This window comes from Bombina bombina, chromosome 1, assembly GCF_027579735.1.
Source record: "Bombina bombina isolate aBomBom1 chromosome 1, aBomBom1.pri, whole genome shotgun sequence".
NCBI lineage: Eukaryota > Metazoa > Chordata > Amphibia > Anura > Bombinatoridae > Bombina > Bombina bombina.
In genome coordinates this window covers 263842916-263869126 of record NC_069499.1, presented here as the reverse complement: position 1 = coordinate 263869126, position 26211 = coordinate 263842916, and the positions used below count along the sequence as shown (strand labels likewise).

Below are 26211 nucleotides of genomic sequence, written 5' to 3'. Positions count from 1 at the left end.
GCGTTGTCAGGTTAGGCTTCAGTTGTGGGATTCCTGGGATTAAAATGACATCCATCACTTAGATTTTGGAACCCAGTAAGTAACAGCCACAGTAAATAGGAGAAGGTAGCTGGATGGAAGTGGTGCTTATAACCCCCCCACACACATTCTCAGCTCCAACAAACCTACAAGACACACAGTTGGAAAGGTAATTGCCTGGGGTGTATCTTTGGGGGCATACAAAGTATAATTTAAAAAACTGGCAATTCTCTGAGAAATTGCAAAAAAAAACCAAGAGTTACATCTCTGACACTACAGGCCTCAGCATGTTAATTAGAAAAGACTGAACAAGTATGGCTTGTATGGAAAGATTGCCAGGATAAAGCATCTTCTCTCTAAAAAGAACATGGCAGCACGGCTTAGGTTTGCAAAGTTGCATCTGAACAATCCACAAGACTTCTGGAACAATGTCCTTTGGACCAAAGTGGAGATGTTTGGCCATAATGAACCAGCACCACGTTTGGCAAAAGCCAAACGGCTGCTCCTTAACTCGTCTGCCGCCTCTGAGGCTGCTGACATCAACCTGCCCAATCATATACAAACAGGTTAATTGAATCCCCCTGCTAGCGGCCAGATTGGCCGCGAATCTGCAGGGGGCGGCATTGCACAAGCAGTTCACCAGAACTGCTTGTGCAATGTTAAATGCGTATGCTGTCGGCATTCAGCGATGTCTGGCAGACATGATACGCTACAGCGTATCATGTCCGTCAGACATTGATAAATCGGCCCCAATGTATCTACAAAAATCCCCAGACATGCGACCACAATCAGGCTTTTTCAACACTTTAAAAAAAAACACTAAATATCAAATTATCCAAATAAAAAATGGCCCTATACTTAAAGGGACAGTCTACACCAGAATTGTTATTGTTTTAAAAGATAGATAATCCCTTTATTACCCATTCCCTAGTTTTGTATAAATACTTTTTACCTCTGTGATTACCTTGTATCTAAGCATCTTCTGACAGCCCCCTGATCACATGTCTTTATTTATTATTTATTGACTTGCATTTTAGACTATTAGTGCTGTGTTGTGTTGACTCTTTTACATAACTTAACGGGCGTGAACACAATGTTTATATATATATATATATATATATATATATATATATATATATATATATATATATATATGACTCACATGAACTAGCAGTCTCCTGTTGTGAAAAACTAATAAAAAAGCATGTGATAAGAGGCTGTCTGTAGTGGCTTAGAAAAAGGCAGAAATTTAGAGGTTTAAATGTTATAAAGTATATTAATATAACAATGTTGGTTGTGCAAAGCTGGGGAATGGGTAGCAAAGGCATTGGGGCCAATTTACTATGCCCCAAAATGGGGCCAACTCGCCCAGGAGTTAAGAAGCTCCTTAACTGGATCCGCCGCCTCTGAGCGGCGTACAGCAATCAACCGATCGAAAATGATCGGGCTGATTGACACTCCCTGCTAGCGGCCGCAAATCTGCTGAATGCCGACAGCGTATGCGTATCATCTCTCCAGACTTTGTTAAATTGGCCCCATTATCTATCGTTTTAAACAATAATCTATTTTAGTGTTGACTGTCCCTTTAACATGGGGAAATCTGCACTGTTTTTCTCTTGTAAGGTGTATCCAGTCCAAGGATCATCCATTACTTGTGGGATATTCTCCTTCCCAACAGGAAGCTGCAAGAGGATCACCCACAGCAGAGCTGTCTATATAGCTCCTCCCCTAACTGCCACTCCCAGTCATTCTCTTGCAGCTCTCGACAAGATATTAAGTAGCTAGAGAGATGTGGTGTTTATTTAGTTTATCTTCAATCAAAAGTTTGTTATTTTCAAATGGTACCGGAGTTGTACTATTTTAGCCTCAGGCAGAAAATAGAAGAAGAGTCTGCCTGTGGTCTTTGATGATCTTAGCAGGTTGTAACTAAGATCCATTGCTGTTCTCACACATAACTGAAGAGAGAGGTAACTTCAGCTGGGGGAATGGCGTGCAGGGTCTCCTGCTCTGAGGTATGTGCAGTTAAATTTTTCTAGAGAAAGAATATGCTAGAAAATGCTGTTAATACCGGAGTTATTTAAGGTAAGCCTGATTACAGTGATTTAATAACGACTTGTATCATGCTTGCTGTAAAAGGTAATATTCTTATTACTTTCTCACATTACTGAAAAATAAAACGTTTGCTGGAAGTGTTTTAAACGTTTTTTTTATACATATTGGTGATAAAACTTTATTTGGGGCCCAGTTTTTTCCACATGGCTGGCTAGATTTTGCCTAGGATTAGTTTTTGTTAGGCCCTCTCACTGTGAATACAGGGTGGGAGGGGCCTATTTTCTCGCCTAAATGCGCATCAGATTTTGCAGCTTGAGACATCCAGTTTCCCTGAAGGAGTCTCCTGAACACTTGGGACCTCTCTGAGGGGTTTTTGTGCCTTTCAAAATCGTTATATGGGCAGGTAGGGCCACAGCAGAGCTGTGGCAGTTTGTTGTGACTGTTGAAAAACGTTTATTTCGTTTTTTTGATCCGGTTTTGAAACTAAGGGGTTAATCATCCATTTGCAAGTGGATGCAATGCTCTGTTAGTATATTATACACACTGTAAAAATTTCATAAGATTTACTGCTTTTTATCACTGTTTTTCAATTTCTGACAAAATTTGTTTCCCTTAAAGGCACAGTACCGTTTTTATTTTTTGCTTGTTTACATTTATCAAAGTGTTTTCCAAGCTTGCTGGTCTCATTGCTAGTCTGTTTAAACATGTCTGACATAGAGGAAACTCCTTGTTCATTATGTTTAGAAGCCATTGTGGAACCCCCTCTTAGAATGTGTACCAAATGTACTGATTTTACTTTAAGTTATAAAGATCATATTCTGTCTTTAAAAGATGTATCACCAGAGGAAACTGACAAGGGGGAAGTTATGCCGACTAACTCGCCCCACGTGTCAGAACCTTTGACTCCCGCTCAAGAGGCGTCAAATACATCTAGCGCGCCCATGGCAATTACTTTACAAGACATGGCGGCAGTTATGGATCATACCCTTACAGCGGTATTGTCCAAACTACCAGGGTTACAAGGAAAGCGAGACAGCTCTGGGACTAGAAAAAATACAGAGCACTCTGACGCTTTAGTAGCTATGTCTGATATCCCCTCACAATATGCGGAAGCTGAGGCAGGAGAGCTTCTTTCTGTGGGTGATTTTTCTGACTCAGGGAAGATGCTTCAACCTGATTCTGATATGTCTACATTTAAATTTAAGCTTGAATACCTCCGCGTGTTGCTCAAGGAGGTTTTAGCTACTCTGGATGACTGTGACACCATTATAGTGCCAGAGAAATTGTGTAGATTAGATAAATACTATGCAGTGCCTGTTTACACTGATGTTTTTCCAATACCTAAGAGGTTTTCAGAAATTATTACTAAGGAATGGGATAGACCAGGTTTACCGTTCTCTCCCCCTCCTATTTTTAAGAAAATGTTTCCAATAGATGCCGCTACACGGGACTTATGGCAAACGGTCCCTAAGGTGGAGGGAGCAGTTTCTACCCTAGCTAAGCGTTCAACTATCCCCGTCGAGGACAGTTGTGCTTTCCTAGATCCAATGGATAAAAAGTTAGAGGGTTACCTTAAGAAAATGTTTATTCAACAAGATTTTATTCTCCAGCCTCTTGCATGCATTGCCCCTGTCACTGCTGCTGCGGCCTTCTGGTTTGAGTCTCAGGTAGAAACCCCATTGGATGATATACTTGACAAGCTTAAAGCGCTTAAGCTAGCCAATTCATTTGTTTCTGACGCCGTTGTTCATTTAACCAAACTAACGGCTAAGAACTCAGGTTTTGCTATTCAGGCGCGTAGGGCGCTATGGATAAAATCCTGGTCAGCTGACGTTACTTCAAAGTCTAAGCTTCTCAACATTCCCTTCAAGGGGCAGATTCTATTCGGGCCTGGACTGAAGGAGATCATTTCTGATATTACTGGAGGAAAAGGTCATGCCCTTCCTCAGGATAGGTCTAATAAATTAAGGACCAAACAAACTAATTTTCATGCTTTCGAAACTTTAAGACGAGCACGGCATCATCTTCCTCTAATACAAAACAAGAGGGAAATTTTGCCCAGTCCAAGCCGGTCTGGAGACCTAACCAGGCCTGGAACAAAGGTAAGCAGGCCAAGAAGCCTGCTGCTGCCTCTAAGACAGCATGAAAGATCAGCCCCCAATCCGGTAACGGATCTAGTAGGGGGCAGACTTTCTCTCTTCGCCCAGGCTTGGGCAAGAGATGTCCAGGATCCCTGGGCGTTGGAAATTTGTCCCAGGGATATCTTCTGGACTTCAAAGCTTCTTCCCCAAAAGGAAGATTTCACCTCTCACAATTATCTGCAGACCAGATAAAGAGAGACGCATTCTTACATTGTGTTCAAGACCTCCTAGTTATGGGAGTGATCCACCCAGTTCCAAAGGAGGAACAGGGGCAAGGCTTCTATTCAAATCTCTTTGTGGTTCCCAAGAAAGAGGGAACCTTCAGACCAATCTTAGATCTCAAGATCCTAAAATTTTTTCTCAGGGTCCCATCTTTTAAGATGGAGACTATTCGAACCATCCTACCTATGATCCAGGAGGGTCAATACATGACTACCGTGAACTTAAAGGATGCTTATCTTCACATTCCGATACACAAAGATCATCATCGGTTTCTCAGGTTCGCCTTCCTAGACAGGCATTACCAGTTTGTGGCTCTTCCCTTTGGGTTAGCTACGGCACGAAGAATCTTTACAAAGGTTCTGGGGTCACTTCTGGCGGTCCTAAGGCTGCGGGGCATAGCAGTAGCCCCTTACATAGACGACATTCTGATACAGGCGTCGAATTTCCAAATTGCCAAGTCCCATACGGACATTGTTCTGGCATTCCTGAGGTCTCATGGGTGGAAAGTGAACGAAAAAAAAGAGTTCTCTATCCCCTCTCACAAGAGTTTCCTTCCTGGGAACTCTGATAGATTCTGTGGAAATGAGGATTTATCTGACAGAGGACAGGTTGTCAAAACTTCTAAATTCCTGCCATGTTCTTTATTATACTTCTCGCCCTTCGGTGGCTCAGTGTATGGAAGTAATCGGCTTAATGGTAGCGGCAATGGACATAGTTCCGTTTGCCCGCCTACATCTCAGACAGCTGCAACTCTGCATGCTCAGTCAGTGGAATGGGGATTACACAGATTTGTCCCCTCTACTAAATCTGGATCAAGAGACCAGGGATTCTCTTCTCTAGTGGCTATCTCGGGTCCATCTGTTGAAAGGTATGACCTTCCGCAGGCCAGATTGGACAATAGTAACAACAGATGCCAGCCTTCTGGGCTGGGGTGCAGTCTGGAACTCTCTGAAAGCTCAGGGGTCGTGGACTCAGGAGGAGGCACTCCTTCCAATAAACATTCTGGAACTAAGAGCGATATTCAATGGTCTTCAGGCTTGGCCTCAGCTAGCGGCAGTGAGGTTCATCAGATTTCAGTCGAACAACATCACGACTGTAGCTTACATCAACCATCAAAGGGGAACAAGGAGTTCCCTAGCGATGTTGGAGGTTTCAAAGATAATTCGATGGGCAGAGATTCACTCTTGCCATCTATCAGCTATCCATATCCCAGGAGTAGAGAACTGGGAGGCAGATTTTCTAAGTCGACAGACTTTTCATCCGGGGGAGTGGGAGCTCCATCCGAAGGTGTTTGCACAGTTGATTCAACGTTGGGGAAAACCAGAACTGGATCTCATGGCGTCTCGCCAGAACGCCAAGCTTCCTTGTTACGGATCCAGGTCCAGGGATCCCAAGGCAGCGCTGATAGATGCTGTAGCAGTGCCTTGGTCCTTCAACCTGGCTTATGTGTTTCCACCGTTTCCTCTGCTCCCTCGTCTGATTGCCAAGATCAAGCAGGAGAGAGCATCGGTAATTTTGATAGCACCTGCGTGGCCACGCAGGACTTGATATGCAGATCTGGTGGACATGTCATCCTTTCCACCATGGACTCTGCCTCTGAGGCAGGACCTTCTACTTCAGGGTCCTTTCAACCATCGAAATCTAATTTCTCTGCGGCTGACTGCTTGGAGATTGAACGCTTGATTTTATCAAAGCGTGGTTTCTCCGAGTCGGTCATTGATACCTTAATACAGACGCGAAAGCCTGTCACCAGGAAAATCTATCATAAGATATGGTGTAAATATCTTCATTGGTGTGAATCCAAGGGTTACTCATGGAGTAAGGTCAGGATTCCTAGGATATTATCTTTTCTCCAAGAAGGATTGGAGAAGGGTTTGTCAGCTAGTTCCTTAAAGGGACAGATTTCTGCTCTGTCTATTCTTTTGCACAAACGTCTGGCTGAGGTTCCAGACGTGCAGGCGTTTTGTCAGGCTTTAGTCAGAATCAAGCCTGTGTTTAAACCTGTTGCTCCACCTTGGAGTTTAAATTTAGTTCTTAAGGTTCTTCAAGGGGTTCCGTTTGAACCTTTGCATTCCATAGATATTAAGCTCTTATCTTGGAAGGTTCTGTTTTTAGTAGCTATCTCCTCGGCTCGAAGAGTTTCGGAGTTATCCGCTTTACAATGTGATTCCCCTTATCTCATTTTTCATGCAGATAAGGTAGTGTTACGTACCAAACCTGGTTTTCTACCTAAGGTGGTATCTAATAAAAATATCAATCAGGAGATTGTTGTACCGTCACTGTGTCCTAATCCTACTTCTAAGAAGGAACGTCTTTTACACAATCTTGACGTGGTTCGTGCTTTAAAGTTTTATTTACAAGTTACTAAAGATTTTCGGCAAACATCTGCATTGTTTGTTGTCTAATCTGGACAGAGGAGAGGCCAAAAGGCTTCAACAACCTCTCTTTCTTTTTGGCTAAGGAGTATAATACGCTTAGCTTATGAGACTGCTGGCCAGCAGCCTCCTGAAAGGATTACAGCTCATTCTACTAGAGCGGTAGCTTCCACATGGGCTTTTAAAAATGAGGCTTCTGTTGAACAGATTTGTAAGGTCTTCGCTTCATACTTTTTAAAAATTCTATAAATTTGATACTTTTGCTTCTTCGTAGGCTATTTTTGGGAGAAAGGTCTTGCAGGCAGTGGTGCCTTCCGTTTAAGCGCCTGCCTTGTTCCTCCCTTCATCCGTGTCCTATAGCTTTGGTATTGGTATCCCACAAGTAATGGATGATCCGTGGACTGGATACACCTTACAAGAGAAAACAAAATTTATGCTTACCTGATAAATTTATTTCTCTTGTGGTGTATCCAGTCCACGGCCCGTCCTGTCATTTTAAGGCAGGTGTTTTTTATTTTTAAACTACAGTCACCACTGCACCCTATAGTTTCTCCTTTCTCTTGCTTGTCGAATGACTGGTAGTGGCAGTTAGGGGAGGAGCTATATAGACAGCTCTGCTGTGGGTGATCCTCTTGCAGCTTCCTGTTGGGAAGGAGAATATCCCACAAGTAATGGACGATCCGTGGACTGGATACACCACAAGAGAAATAAATTTATCAGGTAAGCATAATTTTTTTATTTTTTTTTGTTTTTTACTTTTTCAAATTCAGCAGCTAAGAGTAGCTGTAGCTGAGTAACATTACTACTCCACTATAAGAAGGATCAATCAACATATATGTGTTTCAGCTGTGATTGACCCAATAGTGTGCCGTCAACAATCCATCCAAAACGCTGGATCCTCCCATTAGGCCCCATCCCACTTTTGTGATCAGTATAGGGAAATACCTGAAACAATGTTCTAACTTCCAAGTAGGGTAAGATGGTGGCCTCTAAAAGCCATAACATGGATAGTGGTTCCCAGAGCACAGATGCTCATATACCTCCTCATGTCAACTAAGTAAGATTCAGCAGCTCCATTAGTTTATTTATTGCTTTTATTCTGCAAATTTTACAGTTCATTGCAACTTCTTTACAGCTTTAGCATCCCAAAGCTATGGGATTTTTTTTAAGGGAATTTAATTATAACACAATTTTGTACCTTTTTAAATTTGTGCGTCATTGAGGTGTGCCTTGGTTTAGAAAAGCATGGAAACTACTGCATTAGATGATTCCACAGCAAACCTCAGCTAAAAATGTTTCCGCTGGAGAAGAGAATTCCACGTAAGAATATGAAAATATGCTTTACAATGCCTCACCTTTTTGGTTTAAATTATGTTTAAAACACACAAACCCTTTAAATGGTCATGAAACGGAAAATTTACTTCTATTGTCTAATTTATTTTGTTTTCTTGCACTGCTGGAAGCTAAATGCTCATTGGTGGCTTCACATAGCTGCATTTTTTGATTGGCTTACTAGATGTGCACTGCTGTTCCTTTACCAAAGGATACCAAGAGAATAAAGCAAATCTGATTATCGAAGTAAATGGAAAGTCATTTAAAATTGTATGCTCTATCTGAATCATGAAAGAAAATTGTTGGGTTTCATGTCCCTTTAATGGGACAGTCTAGTCAAAATTAAACTTTCATTATTCAGATAGGACATGTAATTTTAATCAACTTTCCAAATGACTTTTGTCATCAAATTTGCTTTTTTTCTTTTGGTATTCTTAGTTTAAACTAAACCTAGGTAGGCTCATATGCTAATTTCTAAGCCCTTGAGGGCTGCCTCTTATCACATGCTTTTTAAATTTCTTTTCAACACAAAGAGACTTAAAGTACACGTGGGCCATATAGATAACACTGTGTTCAGGCACAGAAAGTTATTTAAGATCTAGCACAACACAATGCTAAATGCAAGACAATAGATAATTAACAGTCACAGTCATGTGATCAGGGGGCTGGAAGAAGGTTCCTAGATACAAGGTAATCACAGAGGTAAAAAGTATATTAATATAACTGTGTTGATTGTGCAAAACTGGGGAAACAATAAAAATTATATTGTAAACTGTCCCTTAAAGCATAGAAAGGATGGGAAGTCTTTTGATTACCACTAATGGCATGTCTTGTGAAAATGCTGGGCATATCTGAGATGCAGGAACAAAAATAAATTCTGGTGTTAGGATTTATGATAATATTGAGCCTTATTGTGTGAAATTGTCATTAATACGAGTAAATTAGCTATTATACATACCAATAAACCTGTAACCACTTCCATGCTTGTGCTCTGCAATGTGCTGTAGACCCCCCTGGCTGTGGCTCTGACAGCTTGATCCCATCAGATCAGCAGCCTTTACATTTCCTTTTAACACCATCCTGATGTCTTATTTTGTTTTCTGTTTCCTAACCTTCATAAGTGCCCCCCTCCTCCTGCTCCCGCCTCCCTCAGGCTGTTTGTGGTTCTGACTTGATGATTATTTCATTTATTTATTTATTTTATCTGATTAACTGACACCTTGGGATCAAGTCAGACAGAGGCCCCCTGAGGCTGCACACCGATTTAATTTAAAGAAAAGTAAGAAGGTTTGTGCCTATCTCCATGTTTAATCGTCATGTTTATCAGGCAGAGAAAAATTACCTCTATCTCTGCGGGTGGGGTAGGGGGGGAGAGTTTATCCTAAAGATCCGCCGGTAAAGAAAATTGATAATAGCTGCAAGGTAATTTACTGCTAAAGTTTTGCACTCATTAATATTACATTTCTGTTTATAATTACAGCCTGTGTCATTCGCCAATTAAACTCTGAAGCGTTCTTGGTGATTTCTTCCTGTCCGATTTTATGGTTGGGCGAAGAGGCTGGGCGCATGTATTTGAGGAGGAGGACTTTTGGGGAGCTGTCTTCTAGTTGTTACTTGTATTATGGTGCAATAAAAGTGTTAACGTTAACAGTACCTCTCTGCAATTTACAAAGCATAAGCAATGAGGTGAAAATACTCACCCAAACAGCATTGTATCAATTTAAAGGGACAGTCTACACCAGAATTTTTATTGTTTTAAAAGATAGATAATCCCTTTATTACCCATTTCCCAGTTTTGCATAACTAACACAGTTATATTTGTATACTTTTAACCTCTGTGATTATCTTGTATCTAAGCCTCTGCAAACTGCCCCTTTTTTCAGTTCTTTTGACAGACTTGCAGTCTAGCCAATCAGTGCCTGCTCCCAGATAACTTCTCGTGCACGAGCACAGTGTTATCTATATGAAATACGTGAACTAACACCCTCTAGTGGTGAAAAACTGTTAAAATGCAATCTGAAAGAGGTGGGCTTCAAGGTCTAAAAAATTAGCTTATAAACCTCCTAGGTTAAGCTTTCAACTAAGAATACCAAGAGAACAAAGCAAAATTGGTGATAAAAGTAGATTGGAAAATTGTTTAAAATGACATGCTCTATTTGAATCATGAAACTTTATTTTGGCCTAGACTGTCCCTTTAAATGGACAATAAACTTTAAAGAAATTCTGTCATGCATATAAATGAACACTATACATGCTAAAATTATTTTTGCATGGAAAAAAGGATACATTAAAACGTTTTTGCAGCTAAACAGTAAATTAAAGGGACAGTCTACTACAGAATTTTTATTATAAAGTTTTAGTTTCTGTATGCTAAAACCTAGGTTTCCCTTATCTAATCTTTTCTGCTGGGGACAATTATGGATAAAGGTCTCAAATTATCCAGATGTGGTGCAGGCTCGCACCCAAATATGTTAATCAATGGTGATTGACAGGCCAAATTTAAAGGGATGGTAAACTCAGTATTGGCCGAATATATTATCAATATTGTACAGTCATCTTCAATGTGCACACAAATTTTCCATTTAAACATTATATAGCCATTTACTTACAATGGAATAATAAAGAATATCTCTGTTCCGTGAAATCGCCAGCCCCCCGTGATGTCACATCCATTTTTCTTTTTTTTGTCCAATGATCAATCCTGTCGCCAGACAGGCTTCCTTCAATGCAATTTTATTAGCACATGCGCATTAATGAGCAATCCTAGCAATCCTAACATCCAATCAACAGCTTCTAAATCCGAAGACGATTTTGCTCGTGCATGTTATATGTGACGCATGCGTGTCTTGTTACTTTCCACACGGCACACTAAAGTAAGCACTGTATCGTATACTATTACTATACGATTCATAGTTTACTTTGAACAGTGCCAGTAATTACATAGCTGAATTCTACATGTTAAATTCTTTTAATACCAACACATTTTTCATACATCGTTCCAATTATAAAAAAAAAGTTATATATCTGATATGCATTTACTATATTTATTATGTAAAAATAATTGAAATATTTTGCGTGCACACTCGATTCACACTTGATCCACACAAAATATATATTGATATATATCGCTCGCACACTCGATCACACAAAGTTTGCGATCACACTGAACCAAGTAAACATTGAATCTCATGATTCGATGTTTACTTGGTATACGTCATGCTAACCAATGCGCATGCGTGAAAAATTATGTCTGGAGCGAGCGAACCCTCTGACGTGTAGAGACAAAGCAGACAATATTCAGTGCAAAATCTAACAGGGGCGGAGAGATGCGGCGCAACAAGGTTTTATAAATGTATTAAAATTTACATTCAAATACATATAAATAAATAAAAATGATAATGCGGTTGTTTATTTTGTATATATACTAATGTAAATATGTAATTGTCAAATAAATGAGTTTACCATCACTTTAAGGGGCGACGCTGCTCAAGTATATGATAAGTTTAAATGACGGCAGTGGACTTTACCCCTACTTGTCCTGTGCAGAAAAGATTTGATAAGATCGACCTAGGTTTCAACATGGCAGCACCTATTGCTTAAAGAGACATGGAACCCAAAATGTTTCTTTCTCGGTTCTGATGCAGCATACAGTTTTAAACATCTTTCCAAATTACTTCTATTACAGTTACAAATCCCCAAATCCAGAATTCCAAAATCCAAACTTTTTTAATTATATATTTTTTTAAATAAAATTATTAAAAACTGCAATTATTCTCACCACAAGTAAGTCACAAACTTGTCTGCCTGAATCTTTTTGTGTTCTAAATGCTAGCAAATGCTAATCTATATGTATTTAAAACAACTAATATCTTTCTGATATTGCCATGTATACAGAAGTAATACAAATAATATAAAACTCTCTTTAGGTTACATGTATAAGCTTTATTATGTCATGGAAATATTGCCTAAATGACGTAAGATATTGTCTCCCTAAGCTGTCCCATTTTACAGATGAAACGTACAAATATTCCACATTCTAAACTATTCTGAAATCCAAACCTTTTCCAGTCCCAAGAAGTTTGGATAAAGGGTTTCTACCTATACCTAATTTGCTTCATTATCTCGCTAGCCTTTGTTGAAAAGCATACCAAGGTTGACTTAGGAGCAGCAATGCACTACTGGGAGCTAGCTGTTGATTTGTGGCAGCACATATATGCCTTTTGTGTTGGCTGAACATATATGTTCAGTTAGCTCCCAGTAGGATGAAGAGGATGAAGCAAATTTGATAACATAAGTAACTTGGAAACTTGTATAAAATGGTGTGCTCTGTCTGAATCATGAGAGAAAAGGTTTTTGGTTTTCACGTCCCTTTAATTGCTACTGAAGTACATTGGAAAGCCTACAATTTCATAGTTAACCCCTTAATGGCGGAATTATTCCGTCATGGAACCATTGAGCAAACAAACTTGGTTCTTAAAGGTATAAAGTACAGGCAAAGGGGACAAAATAAATAGTAAAAGCATTCTGCAAATACTGCAAAGATTTTTTGCTATACATAATTAAATTTTTTATATTACAATCAATTGTTCACTGTCTGAAGCATATTTCCTGCTGGTTTACTTGTGGGCGGTGATTATTAAAAAAAAATGTTTTATGTCCATTTAATGTTTGCTTTCTTTACCAGATCTTTTAGCACAACAATGTTTGCCTTCCTTAGGGCCTGACATTTAATTCCTCGCCACTCAGGCGAGATATTCTAAGAAGTCTCGTCGGTATGGCGAGAGACCCTTAGAAAAAAAATAATGTAGAAACACAAATTTTATCTTGAGAAATGTTTGTTGCTATATAGTGTTCTTTATGTGAGACAGAGACTTTCATTCCAAAAGAAATTATGCAGCAAAGCAGATTAATAGTACAGGGAGTGCAGAATTATTAGGCAAATGAGTATTTTGACCACATCATCCTCTTTATGCATGTTGTCTTACTCCAAGCTGTATAGGCTCGAAAGCCTACTACCAATTAAGCATATTAGGTGATGTGCATCTCTGTAATGAGAAGGGGTGTGGTCTAATGACATCAACACCCTATATCAGGTGTGCATAATTATTAGGCAACTTCCTTTCCTTTGGCAAAATGGGTCAAAAGAAGGACTTGACAGGCTCAGAAAAGTCAAAAATAGTGAGATATCTTGCAGAGGGATGCAGCACTCTTAAAATTGCAAAGCTTCTGAAGCGTGATCATCGAACAATCAAGCGTTTCATTCAAAATAGTCAACAGGGTCGCAAGAAGCGTGTGGAAAAACCAAGGCGCAAAATAACTGCCCATGAACTGAGAAAAGTCAAGCGTGCAGCTGCCAAGATGCCACTTGCCACCAGTTTGGCCATATTTCAGAGCTGCAACATCACTGGAGGGCCCAAAAGCACAAGGTCTGCAATACTCAGAGACATGGCCAAGGTAAGAAAGGCTGAAAGACGACCACCACTGAACAAGACACACAAGCTGAAACGTCAAGACTGGGCCAAGAAATATCTCAAGACTGATTTTTCTAAGGTTTTATGGACTGATGAAATGAGAGTGAGTCTTGATGGGCCAGATGGATGGGCCCGTGGCTGGATTGGTAAAGGGCAGAGAGCTCCAGTCCGACTCAGACGCCAGCAAGGTGGAGGTGGAGTACTGGTTTGGGCTGGTATCATCAAAGATGAGCTTGTGGGGCCTTTTCGGGTTGAGGATGGAGTCAAGCTCAACTCCCAGTCCTACTGCCAGTTTCTGGAAGACACCTTCTTCAAGCAGTGGTACAGGAAGAAGTCTGCATCCTTCAAGAAAAACATGATTTTCATGCAGGACAATGCTCCATCACACGCGTCCAAGTACTCCACAGCGTGGCTGGCAAGAAAGGGTATAAAAGAAGAAAATCTAATGACATGGCCTCCTTGTTCACCTGATCTGAACCCCATTGAGAACCTGTGGTCCATCATCAAATGTGAGATTTACAAGGAGGGAAAACAGTACACCTCTCTGAACAGTGTCTGGGAGGCTGTGGTTGCTGCTGCACGCAATGTTGATGGTGAACAGATCAAAACACTGACAGAATCCATGGATGGCAGGCTTTTGAGTGTCCTTGCAAAGAAAGGTGGCTATATTGGTCACTGATTTGTTTTTGTTTTGTTTTTGAATGTCAGAAATTTATATTTGTGAATGTTGAGATGTTATATTGGTTTCACTGGTAAAAATAAATAATTGAAATGGGTATATATTTGTTTTTTGTTAAGTTGCCTAATAATTATGCACAGTAATAGTCACCTGCACACACAGATATCCCCCTAAAATAGCTATAACTAAAAACAAACTAAAAACTACTTCCAAAACTATTCAGCTTTGATATTAATGAGTTTTTTGGGTTCATTGAGAACATGGTTGTTGTTCAATAATAAAATTAATCCTCAAAAATACAACTTGCCTAATAATTCTGCACTCCCTGTATAAACACAAGGTCTTTTTCAGGTCTGCCTTTTATATTGCCATCTCTCGTTTATAGGAACATTCAGACACTAGTGGGTGGAGGGTGCTGTTAAATTGGAGTGATCTCAGTAAGAGCGCACTTATTGTGCATACTGCTTCTAATATCCATGTTGTACTGTTTTTCAGGAGAAAGAGTCGGTAGATTCTGTGTCTGTTGGTGCCATTCTCTCTGACTATCAGCGCGTCAGAGTGGAGAATGTGTAAGTATGTAGGTAACAGAGTTAAAGGGATATGAAACCCAATTTTTATCTTTCATGATTTAGAGAGATAATGCAATTTTAAATAACTTTCCGATTTACCTATGTTATCTAATTTGTTTTGTTTTCTTGGTATTCTTTGTTGAAAAGTATACCTACAGTAGGTAGGCTAAGGAGCTGATTATTAGTGGCTGCTCATAAATGCCTCATGTCATTGGCTCACCCATGTGAATTACTGTTTCTTCAGCAAAGGGTACCAAGAAATTTAACCAAATTAGATAATAGAAGTAAATTGGAAAGTTGTTTAAAATTGTATTCTCTATCTGAATCATGGAAGAAAAAAAAATGGGTTTCATGTCCCTTTAAAGGGACAGTCTACCCCAGAATTGTTATTGTTTAAAAATATAGATAATCCCTTTATTACCCATTCCCCAATTTTGCATAACCAACATGACTTGCATTTTAGCCAATCAGTGCTGACTCCTAGGTAACTCCACGTGCATGAGCACAATGTAATCTATATGGCACATGTGAACTAACGTCCTCTAGCTGAGAAAAACTGTCAAAAGGCATTCAGATAAGAGGTGACCCTCAAGGGATTAGAAATTAGCATGTGAGCCTACCTCGGTTTAGTTTTCAACTAAGAATACCAAGAGAACAAACCAAAAGTAATGATAAAAGTGAATTGGAAAGTTGTTTAAAATGACATGCCCTATCTGAATCATGAAAGTTTAATTCTGACTAGACTGTCCCTTTACGGTTTATATGTGCCTGTATATTATAAAGGGTTGCAAGGTACCTGTCTGTGTGTCCATGATGGAAATGATTTGTTTACTATTTAGCTGCTGATGTAGAATTTGTGAGGTATGTGTCCTCTCCTTATGTTTGTATGATAAATAGCTGAATGATTCTTGACAAGATATCTGTATCAGGAGGAGAGGTAAGCTTCATTTTGTGAAACATATATTTTAGGTAAAAAATGTTATGTTTCCTTAGCTCTAATTATTAGAAATGAGTCTAAGTTGTTGGTAACTGGTATTGATGTTTCTGTGTAAGGTAGAGGAAAGAGATATGTGCCCTTATGTATATTGGGCTAGATTATAAGTGGAGCGCAAAATATCACTTCTGTAAACACAATATTTGCGCTCCACTTAGTAATACCACCGTGCGCAAATGTGTGCTAGTATTACAAGTTAGGTGCAATGCGAACGGGACCTTGCGTTCACATTGCACGGAAGCTTTGTGCTCACTAGCGCTGCAGAGCTCACGGTAGCAATAACCAGACACTTGTAATGGCTGGTTATTTATAGTGCACTCGTAAATGGACGAATTTGCCTTTTTACAGGCGCTCCATTTGTAATCAAGCCCATTATGTGCCTGATGTGAAAGGTACATATACGCGTTTGCATATAAGGAGGCAAGAGATGTGTATTAAAGGGACATGAATGTAAATTCCCTGTTTATTATTCAACATGATAAATAACAAACATACAATAAATACAATTTTATGTCATTTTTTTCTTTGCACTATTGCTTGCATGTAACTATATGCTTAGCCCTAGCAAAGGGTTAAACACCTTGCCAGCCCATACACTACTGGTTCATAGCACCAATCACAAACCATGTTTGGTTCTGGAGCACACGTGCATTGCTGCTATGGAGCTGACTATATGTTTAATACCATTTGCAGGGATAAAAAAACCATAGTTCTGTACAAGCAACAGTACGTTAATAAAAAAATGCCCTACCTTAAAGGGACAGTAAAGCCAACATTTTCCTTTCATGATTCAGATAGAGCATACAATTTTAAACAACTTTCCAATTTACTTCTATTATCAAATTTTCTTCGTTTTCTTGTTATCCTTGATTGAAAAGCAGGAAGGTAAGCTCAGGAGTGTGCACGTGTCTGCAGCACTATATGGCAGCAGTTTTGCAACAATGTTATACATTAGCAAGAGCACTAGATGGCAGTACTGCTTCCTGTCATGTAGTGCTCCAGACACATGCACTCTACCTATCTAGGTATCTCTTCAACAAAGCATAACATGAGAATGAAGCAAATTTGATAATAGAAGTAAACTGGAGTTTTTATAACTTGTATTCTCTATCTGAATCATGAAAGAAAACATTGGTGCTTCATGTCCCTTTAACAAGTTTAAAATTGCACTGAAACAGGCAGGATATGCAAGTTTTTCTACATTTGAGAACTGCATGTTCATTTGTTTTTTTCAGACAAGGACAACCCCACAGGTGTTTTGGAGAGTTATAAAAAAAATAATAAAAGAAAATATTCAGCACAGCAATATCATATACTATACTGTCTTCTAGCCATGACAAATTAAACAATGAATTTGATTATTTTAAAGGGACAACAGTAGCAGTGACTACTTAACATGCTATTGTTTTCTCCAACATAGGTGTGTCCGGTCCACGGCGTCATCCTTACTTGTGGGATATTCTCTTCCCCAACAGGAAATGGCAAAGAGCCCAGCAAAGCTGGTCACATGATCCCTCCTAGGCTCCGCCTACCCCAGTCATTCTCTTTGCCGTTGTACAGGCAACATCTCCACGGAGATGGCTTAGAGTTTTTTAGTGTTTAACTGTAGTTTTTATTATTCAATCAAGAGTTTGTTATTTTGAAATAGTGCTGGTATGTACTATTTACTCAGAAACAGAAAAGAGATGAAGATTTCTGTTTGTATGAGGAAAATGATTTTAGCAACCGTCACTAAAATCTGGCTGTTCCACACAGGACTGTTGAGAGCAATTAACTTCAGTTGGGGGAACAGTGAGCAGTCTCTTGCTGCTTGAGGTATGACACATTCTAACAAGACGATGTAATGCTGGAAGCTGTCATTTTCCCTATGGGATCCGGTAAGCCATGTTTATTACGATCGTTAATAAGGGCTTCAAAAAGGGCTTATTAAGACTGTAGACTTTTTCTGGGCTAAATCGATTAATTATTAACACATATTTAGCCTTGAGGAATCATTTTATCTGGGTATTTTGATATAATAATATCGGCAGGCACTGTTTTAGACACCTTATTCTTTAGGGGCTTTCCCAAAGCATAGGCAGAGCCTCATTTTCGCGCCGGTGTTGCGCACTTGTTTTTGAGAGGCATGGCATGCAGTCGCATGTGAGAGGAGCTCTGATACTTAGAAAAGACTTTCTGAAGGCGTCATTTGGTATCGTATTCCCCTTGGGGCTTGGTTGGGTCTCAGCAAAGCAGATACCAGGGACTGTAAAGGGGTTAAAGTTCAAAACGGCTCCGGTTCCGTTATTTTAAGGGTTAAAGCTTCCAAATTTGGTGTGCAATACTTTTAAGGCTTTAAGACACTGTGGTGAAAATTTGGTGAATTTTGAACAATTCCTTCATGTTTTTTCGCAATTGCAGTAATAAAGTGTGTTCGGTTTAAAATTTAAAGTGACAGTAACGGTTTTATTTTAAAACGTTTTTTGTACTTTGTTATCAAGTTTATGCCTGTTTAACATGTCTGAACTACCAGATAGACTGTGTTCTGAATGTGGGGAAGCCAGAATTCCTATTCATTTAAATAAATGTGATTTATGTGACAATGACAATGATGCCCAGGATGATTCCTCAAGTGAGGGGAGTAAGCATGGTACTGCATCATTCCCTCCTTCGTCTACACGAGTCTTGCCCACTCAGGAGGCCCCTAGTACATCTAGCGCGCCAATACTCCTTACTATGCAACAATTAACGGCTGTAATGGATAATTCTGTCAAAAACATTTTAGCCAAAATGAACACTTATCAGCGTAAGCGCGACTGCTCTGTTTTAGATACTGAAGAGCATGACGACGCTGATAATAATATTTCTGAAGGGCCCCTAACCCAGTCTGATGGGGCCAGGGAGGTTTTGTCTGAGGGAGAAATTACTGATTCAGGGAACATTTCTCAACAAGCTGAACCTGATGTGATTGCATTTAAATTTAAGTTGGAACATCTCCGCATTCTGCTTAAGGAGGTATTATCCACTCTGGATGATTGTGACAAGTTGGTCATCCCAGAGAAACTATGTAAAATGGACAAGTTCCTAGAGGTGCCGGGGCTCCCAGAAGCTTTTCCTATACCCAAGCGGGTGGCGGACATTGTTAATAAAGAATGGGAAAGGCCCGGTATTCCTTTCGTCCCTCCCCCCATATTTAAAAAATTGTTTCCTATGGTCGACCCCAGAAAGGACTTATGGCAGACAGTCCCCAAGGTCGAGGGAGCGGTTTCCACTTTAAACAAACGCACCACTATACCCATAGAGGATAGTTGTGCTTTCAAAGATCCTATGGATAAAAAATTAGAAGGTTTGCTTAAAAAGATGTTTGTTCAGCAGGGTTACCTTCTACAACCAATTTCATGCATTGTCCCTGTCGCTACAGCCGCATGTTTCTGGTTCGATGAGCTGATAAAGGCGGTCGATAGTGATTCTCCTCCTTATGAGGAGATTATGGACAGAATCAATGCTCTCAAATTGGCTAATTCTTTCACCCTAGACGCCACTTTGCAATTGGCTAGGTTAGCGGCTAAGAATTCTGGGTTTGCTATTGTGGCGCGCAGAGCGCTTTGGTTGAAATCTTGGTCGGCTGATGCGTCTTCCAAGAACAAGCTACTTAACATTCCTTTCAAGGGGAAAACGCTGTTTGGCCCTGACTTGAAAGAGATTATCTCTGATATCACTGGGGGTAAGGGCCACGCCCTTCCTCAGGATCGGCCTTTCAAGGCAAAAAATAAACCTAATTTTCGTCCCTTTCGTAGAAACGGACCAGCCCAAAGTGCTACGTCCTCTAAGCAAGAGGGTAATACTTCTCAAGCCAAGCCAGCTTGGAGACCAATGCAAGGCTGGAACAAGGGAAAGCAGGCCAAGAAACCTGCCACTGCTACCAAGACAGCATGAAATGTTGGCCCCCGATCCGGGACCGGATCTGGTGGGGGGCAGACTCTCTCTCTTCGCTCAGGCTTGGGCAAGAGATGTTCTGGATCCTTGGGCGCTAGAAATAGTCTCCCAAGGTTATCTTCTGGAATTCAAGGGACTTCCCCCAAGGGGGAGGTTCCACAGGTCTCAGTTGTCTTCAGACCACATAAAAAGACAGGCATTCTTACATTGTGTAGAAGACCTGTTAAAAATGGGAGTGATTCATCCTGTTCCATTAAGAGAACAAGGGATGGGGTTCTACTCCAATCTGTTTATAGTTCCCAAAAAAGAGGGAACGTTCAGACCAATCTTAGATCTCAAGATCTTAAACAAGTTTCTCAAGGTTCCATCGTTCAAGATGGAAACCATTCGAACTATTCTTCCTTCCATCCAGGAAGGTCAATTCATGACCACGGTGGATTTAAAGGATGCGTATCTACATATTCCTATCCACAAGGAACATCATCGGTTCCTGAGGTTCGCATTCCTGGACAAACATTACCAGTTCGTGGCGCTTCCTTTCGGATTAGCCACTGCTCCAAGGATTTTCACAAAGGTACTAGGGTCCCTTCTAGCTGTGCTAAGACCAAGGGGCATTGCTGTAGTACCTTACTTGGACGACATTCTGATTCAAGCGTCGTCCCTTCCTCAAGCAAAGGCTCACACGGACATTGTCCTGGCCTTTCTCAGATCTCACGGATGGAAAGTGAACGTGGAAAAGAGTTCTCTATCTCCGTCAACAAGGGTTCCCTTCTTGGGAACAATAATAGACTCCTTAGAAATGAGGATTTTTCTGACAGAGGCCAGAAAAACAAAACTTCTAGACTCTTGTCGGATACTTCATTCCGTTCCTCTTCCTTCCATAGCTCAGTGCATGGAAGTGATCGGGTTGATGGTAGCGGCAATGGACATAGTTCCTTTTGCGCGCATTCATCTAAGACCATTACAACTGTGCATGCTCAGTCAGTGGAATGGGGACTATACAGACTTGTCTCCGAAGATACAAGTAAATCAGAGGACCAGAGACTCACTCCATTGGTGGCTGTCCCTGGACAACCTGTCACGAGGGATGACATTCCGCAGACCAGAGTGGGTCATTGTCACGACCGACGCCAGTCTGATGGGCTGGGGCGCGGTCTGGGGATCCCTGAAAGCTCAGGGTCTTTGGTCTCGGGAAGAATCTCTTCTACCGATAAATATTCTGGAACTGAGAGCGATATTCAATGCTCTCAAGGCTTGGCCTCAGCTTGCGAGGGCCAAGTTCATACGGTTTCAATCAGACAACATGACAACTGTTGCGTACATCAACCATCAGGGGGGAACAAGGAGTTCCCTGGCGATGGAAGAAGTGACCAAAATCATTCTATGGGCGGAGTCTCACTCCTGCCACCTGTCTGCTATCCACATCCCAGGAGTGGAAAATTGGGAAGCGGATTTTCTGAGTCGTCAGACATTGCATCCGGGGGAGTGGGAACTCCATCCGGAAATCTTTGCCCAAGTCACTCAGCTGTGGGGCATTCCAGACATGGATCTGATGGCCTCTCGTCAGAACTTCAAAGTTCCTTGCTACGGGTCCAGATCCAGGGATCCCAAGGCGGCTCTAGTGGATGCACTAGTAGCACCTTGGACCTTCAAACTAGCTTATGTGTTCCCGCCGTTTCCTCTCATCCCCAGGCTGGTAGCCAGGATCAATCAGGAAAGGGCGTCGGTGATCTTGATAGCTCCTGCGTGGCCACGCAGGACTTGGTATGCAGATCTGGTGAATATGTCATCGGCTCCACCTTGGAAGCTACCTTTGAGACGAGACCTTCTTGTTCAGGGTCCGTTCGAACATCCGAATCTGGTTTCACTCCAGCTGACTGCTTGGAGATTGAACGCCTGATCTTATCGAAGCGAGGGTTCTCAGATTCTGTTATCGATACTCTTGTTCAGGCCAGAAAGCCTGTAACTAGAAAGATTTACCACAAAATTTGGAAAAAATATATCTGTTGGTGTGAATCTAAAGGATTCCCTTGGGACAAGGTTAAGATTCCTAGGATTCTATCCTTCCTTCAAGAAGGATTGGAAAAAGGATTATCTGCAAGTTCCCTGAAGGGACAGATTTCTGCCTTGTCTGTGTTACTTCACAAAAAGCTGGCCGCTGTGCCAGATGTTCAAGCCTTTGTTCAGGCTCTGGTTAGAATTAAGCCTGTTTACAAACCTTTGACTCCTCCTTGGAGTCTCAATTTAGTTCTTTCAGTTCTTCAGGGGGTTCCGTTTGAACCCTTGCATTCCGTTGATATTAAGTTATTATCTTGGAAAGTTTTGTTTTTAGTTGCAATTTCTTCTGCTAGAAGAGTTTCAGAATTATCTGCTCTGCAGTGTTCTCCTCCTTATCTGGTGTTCCATGCAGATAAGGTGGTTTTACGTACTAAACCTGGTTTTCTTCCAAAAGTTGTTTCTAACAAAAACATTAACCAGGAGATTATCGTACCTTCTCTGTGTCCGAAACCAGTTTCAAAGAAGGAACGTTTGTTGCACAATTTGGATGTTGTTCGCGCTCTAAAATTCTATTTAGATGCTACAAAGGATTTTAGACAAACATCTTCCTTGTTTGTTGTTTATTCCGGTAAAAGGAGAGGTCAAAAAGCAACTTCTACCTCTCTCTCTTTTTGGATTAAAAGCATCATCAGATTGGCTTACGAGACTGCCGGACGGCAGCCTCCCGAAAGAATCACAGCTCATTCCACTAGGGCTGTGGCTTCCACATGGGCCTTCAAGAACGAGGCTTCTGTTGATCAGATATGTAGGGCAGCGACTTGGTCTTCACTGCACACTTTTACCAAATTTTACAAGTTTGATACTTTTGCTTCTTCTGAGGCTATTTTTGGGAGAAAGGTTTTGCAAGCCGTGGTGCCTTCCATTTAGGTGACCTGATTTGCTCCCTCCCTTCATCCGTGTCCTAAAGCTTTGGTATTGGTTCCCACAAGTAAGGATGACGCCGTGGACCGGACACACCGATGTTGGAGAAAACAGAATTTATGTTTACCTGATAAATTACTTTCTCCAACGGTGTGTCCGGTCCACGGCCCGCCCTGGTTTTTTTAATCAGGTCTGATAATTTATTTTCTTTAACTACAGTCACCACGGTACCATATGGTTTCTCCTATGCAAATATTCCTCCTTAACGTCGGTCGAATGACTGGGGTAGGCGGAGCCTAGGAGGGATCATGTGACCAGCTTTGCTGGGCTCTTTGCCATTTCCTGTTGGGGAAGAGAATATCCCACAAGTAAGGATGACGCCGTGGACCGGACACACCGTTGGAGAAAGTAATTTATCAGGTAAACATAAATTCTGTTTTTCCTCTTGAACCTTCAGCTTTCTTATTTTAACTCTTTTTCAAGTACTGTTTAGCGAAGCTCTACATCTTCACAGTGGACGTCGCCATCTTGGAGCTTAAAGGGATAAAAAGGTCAAAAGTTAGATGTGCAGCATGGGTGCATTTCATTTTGAAATACAGGTGGCCCTCGGTTTACAACGGTTCAATTTGCACCGTTTCAGAATAACAACCTTTTCTTCTGTTATGTGTGATCAGTCCACGGGTCATCATTACTTCTGGGATATAACTCCTCCCCAACAGGAAATGCAAGAGGATTCACCCAGCAGAGCTGCATATAGCTCCTCCCCTCTACGTCAGTCCCAGTCATTCTCTTGCACCCAACGACTAGATAGGATGTGTGAGAGGACTATGGTGATTATACTTAGTTTTTATGACTTCAATCAAAAGTTTGTTATTTTACAATAGCACCGGAGCGTGTTATTACTTCTCTGGCAGAGTTTGAGGAAGAATCTGCCAGAGTTTTTTACTATGATTTTAACCGGAGTAGTTAAGATCATATTGCTGTTCTCGGCCATCTGAGGGAGGTAAAGGCTTCAGATCAGGGGACAGCGGGCAGATGAATCTGCATTGAGGTATGTAGCAGTTTTTATTTTCTGAATGGAATTGATGAGAAAATCCTGCCATACCGTTAAAATGACATGTATGTATACACTTCAGTATTCTGGGGATGGTATTTCACCGGAACTACTCTGCTAAAGGTCACTAATACTTTTAATAACTATTTATCATGTTAAACGTTTTTGCTGGAATGTAGAATCGTTTACATTGCTGAGGTACTGTGTGAATAGATATTTGGGCATTATTTTCCACTTGGCAGTTTTTTGCTTGTAATTGTGACAGTTTCGTTTCTCTTCACTGCTGTGTGGGAGAGGGAGGGGCCGTTTTTGGCGCTCTTTACTACGCATCAAAAAATTACAGTCAGTCACTTTTATTTTTCCTGCATGATCCGGTTCATCTCTGACAGATCTCAGGGGTCTTCAAACTTCTTTGAAGGGAGGTAACTTCTCTCAGCAGAGCTGTGAGAATTCTTATAGTGACTGTGCATAAAAACGTTGCTTTGTACTTTTTATGTCAAATTTAATTATTGTTATTTTACTAATGGGAACAAACCTTTGCTAAGAGTGGTGTTGTTTTAAAGTTTGATGCTATAACTGTTTTTCAGTTCATTATTTCAACTGTTATTTAATCGTTTAGTACCTCTTTGAGGCACAGTATTTTTTTGCTAAAAAAGATTATAACCAAGTTGTAAGTTTTTTGCTAGTGTGTTAAACATGTCTGACTCAGAGGAAGATATCTGTGTCATTTGTTCCAATGCCAAGGTGGAGCCCAATAGAAATTTATGTACTAACTGTATTGATGCTACTTTAAATAAAAGTCAATCTGTACAATGTGAACAAATTTCACCAAACAGCGAGGGGAGAGTTATGCCGACTAACTCGCCTCACGCGGCAGTACCTGCATCTCCCGCCCGGGAGGTGCGTGATATTATGGCGCCTAGTACATCTGGGCGGCCATTACAGATAACATTACAAGATATGGCTACTGTTATGACTGAAGTTTTGTCTAAATTACCAGAACTAAGAGGCAAGCGTGATCACTCTGGGGTGAGAACAGAGTGCGCTGACAATGCTAGGGCCATGTCTGATACTGCGTCACAGCTCGCAGAGCATGAGGACGGAGAGCTTCATTCTGTGGGTGACGGTTCTGATCCAAACAAATTGGACTCAGATATTTCAAATTTTAAATTTAAATTGGAGAACCTCCGTGTATTACTAGGGGAGGTTTTAGCAGCTCTTAACGATTGTAACACCGTTGCAATACCAGAGAAACTGTGTAGGTTGGATAAATACTTTGCGGTACCGGCGAGTACTGACGTTTTTCCTATACCTAAGAGACTAACTGAAATTGTTACTAAGGAGTGGGATAGACCCGGTGTGCCGTTCTCACCCCCTCCAATATTTAGAAAGATGTTCCCAATAGACGCCACCACTAGGGACTTATGGCAGACGGTCCCCAAGGTGGAGGGAGCAGTTTCTACTTTAGCTAAGCGTACCACTATCCCGGTGGAGGATAGCTGTGCTTTTTCAGATCCAATGGATAAAAAGTTAGAGGGTTACCTTAAGAAAATGTTTGTTCAACAAGGTTTTATATTACAACCCCTTGCATGTATCGCGCCGATTACGGCTGCGGCAGCATTTTGGATTGAGTCGCTGGAAGAGAACCTTAGTTCATCTACGCTAGACGACATTACGGACAGGCTTAGAGTCCTTAAACTAGCTAATTCTTTCATTTCGGAGGCCGTAGTACATTTAACTAAACTCACGGCTAAGAACTCAGGATTCGCCATACAGGCACGTAGGGCGCTGTGGCTAAAATCCTGGTCAGCTGATGTGACTTCTAAGTCCAAATTACTTAATATACCTTTCAAGGGGCAGTCTTTATTTGGGCCCGGTTTGAAAGAAATTATCGCTGACATTACAGGTGGTAAGGGCCACGCCCTACCTCAAGACAAAGCCAAAGCTAAGGCTAGACAGTCTAATTTTCGTCCCTTTCGGAATTTCAAAACAGGAGCAGCATCAACCTCCACTGCACCAAAACAGGAAGGAGCTGTTGCTCGTTACAGGCAAGGCTGGAAGCCTAACCAGTCCTGGAACAAGAGCAAGCAGGCCAGGAAACCTGCTGCTGCCCCAAAGACAGCATGAACCGAGAGCCCCCGATCCGGGACCGGATCTAGTGGGGGGCAGACTCTCTCTCTTTGCCCAGGCCTGGGCAAGAGATGTTCAGGATCCCTGGGCTCTAGAGATCATATCTCAGGGATACCTTCTAGACTTCAAATTATCTCCCCCAAGAGGGAGATTTCATCTGTCAAGGTTGTCAACAAACCAGATAAAGAAAGAAGCGTTTCTACGCTGCGTACAAGATCTGTTATTAATGGGAGTGATCCATCCGGTTCCACGGTCGGAACAAGGACAAGGGTTCTACTCAAACCTGTTTGTGGTTCCCAAAAAAGAGGGAACTTTCAGGCCAATCTTAGATTTAAAGATT

General features: G+C 41.1%; 1 protein-coding gene across 2 annotated transcripts in view; it reads left to right on the top strand.

Annotated features, from left to right (window-relative positions):
• DPH6 (diphthamine biosynthesis 6) overlaps positions 1-26211 on the top strand; it is a 188837-nt gene that overhangs the window by 58209 nt on the left and 104417 nt on the right. For both annotated transcript variants that reach the window (XM_053697948.1, XM_053697947.1), the window contains exon 4: positions 14786-14859. In XM_053697948.1, coding sequence (XP_053553923.1) covers positions 14786-14859 — 74 coding nt within the window. The remainder of the gene's footprint in view (positions 1-14785; positions 14860-26211) is intronic.